The 4245-nt window shown below is 44.0% G+C and overlaps 1 protein-coding gene across 1 annotated transcript in view; it reads right to left on the bottom strand.

Moving 5' to 3' along the window:
• CYP46A1 (cytochrome P450 family 46 subfamily A member 1) overlaps positions 1–3487 on the bottom strand; it is a gene marked incomplete at its 5' end in the record, with an annotated part of 10905 nt that extends 7418 nt beyond the window's left edge. The window contains 6 exons of the mRNA XM_010173329.1: positions 98–208; positions 819–957; positions 1640–1726; positions 2411–2484; positions 3031–3112; positions 3410–3487. Of these exons, the coding sequence (XP_010171631.1) occupies positions 98–208; positions 819–957; positions 1640–1726; positions 2411–2484; positions 3031–3112; positions 3410–3487 (571 nt within the window). The remainder of the gene's footprint in view (positions 1–97; positions 209–818; positions 958–1639; positions 1727–2410; positions 2485–3030; positions 3113–3409) is intronic.
• Positions 3488–4245: the final 758 nt, after the last annotated feature.

The following is a 4245-nucleotide window of genomic DNA, read 5'->3' as shown; positions in this document are numbered from 1 at the left end:
TTGTACATGGACTTTGCATAGCTCCAGCCCACTCACGCAGGAGCAGGGGCTCCAGGTGGATGCAAGGAAAGATGACTGAAGCAAGGTGCATACAGACCCGTGTGAGGGGGATGCGCGTCTTGGTCATTCCATCCAAAACCATGGTCACAGCATGCGGCAAAGGTGTCTGGTCATCACTCAGCGCATTTAATTCCAAGCCAAAGGCTACCTGAGGAGCAGGAGAGAAACAGGCAGCAACTCGCTGCATCCTCCTGGCTCCCTGGGGTTGGGGTGAAAGAGCAGGACAGCCTCACACCGCTGTCTTTTCCCCTAAAAATACCTCAGGATACATCCTGCCTTGCAGGAGGCTGCGAGGGAAGGGCAAGATCTACATTATGCTTCCTCTGCATTTGGAGGGATTAATAATTTGCTATGACTCTCCATTCATCCTAAACTCTTTGCAGAGAGAAGGGAAAAGCCAGTATAATGCAGACTTCATGCTGACATTCAATGGTAATAATACAACATCCACAGGTGAGCAAACACTGGTGTGTCCCTTTTGGCACAAAGGGGTGGAAAGTATGAGGCTGCAAGGGCTTTTGCAAAGGGTCCCCATCCTTCAGGCCACACCTAGGCTGTGCAGACCCTTTCCTAACTGTCCCTTGCTATGGCTCAGCCCGAATGGAAGCGGCACAATTAGTCCTTCAGCAATTCTGGCACTGCTGGGTAAAGGTCTTGTTCCCTGGCTCCAGCTCCGGATCCTATCCTGCTGCTGGTACCTGTTACTTCCATTCCTTCCTGCCAGTTGCAGAGGAAACAAGCAAGCGGATAGCTGGTACCTTTGCAATGATATCCATAGTCACCCGGTTCATCATCGTCAGCATGCTAAACTCTTTTTTTCCATCTGCCTTTTCCTCTAGCTTCTCCATCAGCTCCTCTGCTTTTTCATTAAAAGTATCCATCAGACCAATCAGGTAGCTGAACAATCAATAAAAACGAGTGTTGGGGACTCTGGAGAGGACATCTTTGCTCAGGCAAAATTACCTTCGTTATTTTCCACAGATAATTGTGAAGATTTTTTAAAAAAAGTTTATAATGTATTTGCCTTAATACTTTAAAAAATGAACAAATAAAATTAGTTGAATTCTTCTTACAGCAGCCATGCTCTGTCCTGCCATGTAAACAACAGCTGTCATGGCAAAAGGCTTTGGCCTGTGCACACCGAGGCACAAGGACTTTCTTTCTCTTCAGACCCTAAACACAATGCATCGAGGCACACACAAGCAAACCAGACCAACCCCCTCCTTATCAATCACACCGTATCTCCCACAGGGAATCACTCAGGTGAACGATGAGGCTTGTCCACGTCAAATCCCTGAGGTTTGTTTTCCGACAGGATAAGGCAGCCACCACCACACTCCTGGATACACAACCCTTTCTGCCATGACTGAGCTCATAAGGGTGTCCCTGCCTCATGGCAAGTCTGGTCAAATTATACTTGTCCTGGAAATGGTGCACTGGACTCTTAAGTAAAATGTGGTCTTTGGCACTAAATGGGCTTTTTCTCTTTCTAAATATCAAATAATGGATCAATGACAGGGAAAATTACGAAGATACAGCAGAAATAACAGCTAGATCACCCCAGAGATGTTTGCCTTACGTTCGGCTGAAAGCTGGATCCATGATCTTCCGCTGCTTGTGCCAATGCTCATGGTTGCAATCAGTTACCAAGCCGTTCCCTAGAAACCTAGCATTTAGGAAAACAAGGAAAGGAACAGTTTTCAGCAAGGGGGCCAATCAAACCTTGCACAGTCACAAAGGTAACTCTTCCACATCTACTGTCTCATATTTTTTCCCCACGGGTAGGGAGAATCGTTCTGCTTTGAGTAAACAGTCATTGCATCACTGTGGACAACGACTGAACTGGAGATATGTTTTGTCTGATAGGTGTGGACTGCTGAGTCCACTAAGATGCTGGTTCATTACAGCTGTTATGCAAATTAACACAATAACTAGATTATTATATTTTTAAAGGCTTCAGGCTAACAGAGATAAATCCCCTTTTTTGTTATTGAACTTAAGAGCTGGAAACTTAGGAGCATTAAGGAATAATTCCGTGCTCTAAAATCTAAGTGAGAAGTTTGATGATGGTCTTGAGCAAACTATTCTGAGACTAACTGAATATCCACAAGGGAAAAAAAAATACAATCAATGTCAAAAAAAAAATCCAAGATAAGCTCCTCCCTGACTGTGAAGACATTTGACTTGACACGTACTTTAATAGGTACATGCTGCTTACACACGTCTAGAATTATTCGTTAATCCCCACACTAAGGTAAATGGTCTGAGTCAACATAAGTGTCAGGCCTGTGATGTTATTAATCTTTCACTTATTTTCAGATCACAAGGACTTCAGATGGGTTTCACCTACCTCTCACCAAATATGTTGAAGATACGACTATACACCAGCCGATCCTTTGGGTACTGTGGTGACATCAAGAACTCCTAAAAGCAAATCTCAGGTCAGTGAATACTGAGTGCAACTCGTTTCTCAGACAAAAACATAAAAAGCCGCTAACATACTCTTTTCCCCCTGTAGCAATAGTCTGAAGACTAGATAAATAATCTGGTGTGCCCTGATTCCCCAGTTCCCGTGCTGCTGGCTTCTTTTATGTACCTCTAGCACTTTTTGCCCAAAGACCCGAAATCTCACTTTGTGGTTACTGCAAAGATTTTGAGGAAGAAATTCAGTCCCTTGTCTTTTTCATTTGATATACTAAACTCTTACCAAGAATCTGCTTTTCAGAAATGGTGGATGTTTGCTCTATCTGCTCTTTAAATAAAGGTAACAAAACAAATCAACTGATCAATGAAGAACATAAATCAGGACAGCTCAGAGAGCAGAGCACCTCATCATCCTAACCCAGCCAGAGCAGCACTCTCCGCAGGCACAGACTTGCTGCACCGCGCTGTCCTGAACATCAGGCACCACCTCTCTTTCTGGAGAGACAGGCTGATCCCCACTGTTGGTTCAGCTTTGTTTTGCAGTACCTTCACTCCTTCAGGACTCAGAACCAATACTGAGACTCTGTGAAAGGCATTAAGCCGTACAATAGGTCCGTATTTCTCTGCCCTACAAGAAAAGGGGGAGGGAAGAAAAAAAAAAAAAAAAAAAGAGAATTATGGTATAAACCACCAACATATAACAGTTAGACCTAATAACCTCAAAGGACCAAAGCAGCACGTACTGGGAACTACTGCAGTCTCCAGTGACCAAAGCCATCAAGAGAAAAATCAATGCTCACTCTCTAGCTCTTCTACCAACCTTCTGAATGATGCTAAATATGTAATTCGGGGCCTCTGTGCCTTGATTTTGTAATTTGTGCTGCAGGGCTACCCCATTTGATGTTACTGATACGTCTCAACTTACCACTGCAGGAGGAGATCATGCATAAACTCCTGTTTCTTCAGCATTCTCCACAAGACTGGCAGATGTCCAAATAAAAAGCTGCAGAAAATGAAGGTTGAGTGTCACACGGATGCCAACATAGGGCTTTGTATGGATTGCAATCCTTGTTGCTCAGTGATGCCATACACAGGTTGCTCATGTTTTCCTCCTTGTAAGGAAAGATAAAGATAAGACCTAGCTCTGCCAATGCCCAGCCCTCCCACGGGTAAACTGGGGACTAGGGTGAGGCTGGTGCACTGCTGCAGCCAGGAAGAGATGCAGGACAAGGTCTTTTTCGCTGCTGTATTATAGGAGATGTTTGGTTCTGGGTGAGACACATATGAATCCTCAGAGACATTTTCATCCCCTGTCCCATCACTGCTCAATTAAGTGTTACAACTGGCCTAAACCATTCATCCGCTAATGACAAGTCCCAGTTACTTATTGCATGCCAGGAAAAAAAACTAAGCAAGGCCTTGGTTTGGAATATACAACTATGTGACACTATCATCTGAAAACATGTATTTGCAAAGAAATCCCTTTGCCCATTTCTTGCTATTAAATCTTTAATATGAAGCAAACCTTTGAAGAGATGACCTCCTCTCTTCACAGGTGAGCCATTCATGTGGTAAAAAACAACACAAAGCCATGAGGACTCACTTTTCCAGCCTGCCCTGCACAAGTCTCCCTTAGAGATGAGCAGGTAGTTCTGATGAAACAAATCAGCCCAGGAAATCAAGCGTGTTAACGTAATCTTGTCATCATGCAGCTGTAAGACCTTAGACAAAGGCTGAGGTTTTGATAAAATCCTGTTGTAT

This window comes from Antrostomus carolinensis, unplaced genomic scaffold (genome assembly GCF_000700745.2).
Source record: "Antrostomus carolinensis isolate BGI_N321 unplaced genomic scaffold, ASM70074v2 scaffold55018, whole genome shotgun sequence".
NCBI classification, from domain to species: domain Eukaryota; kingdom Metazoa; phylum Chordata; class Aves; order Caprimulgiformes; family Caprimulgidae; genus Antrostomus; species Antrostomus carolinensis.
This window is presented reverse-complemented; position numbering and strand designations above follow the sequence as displayed.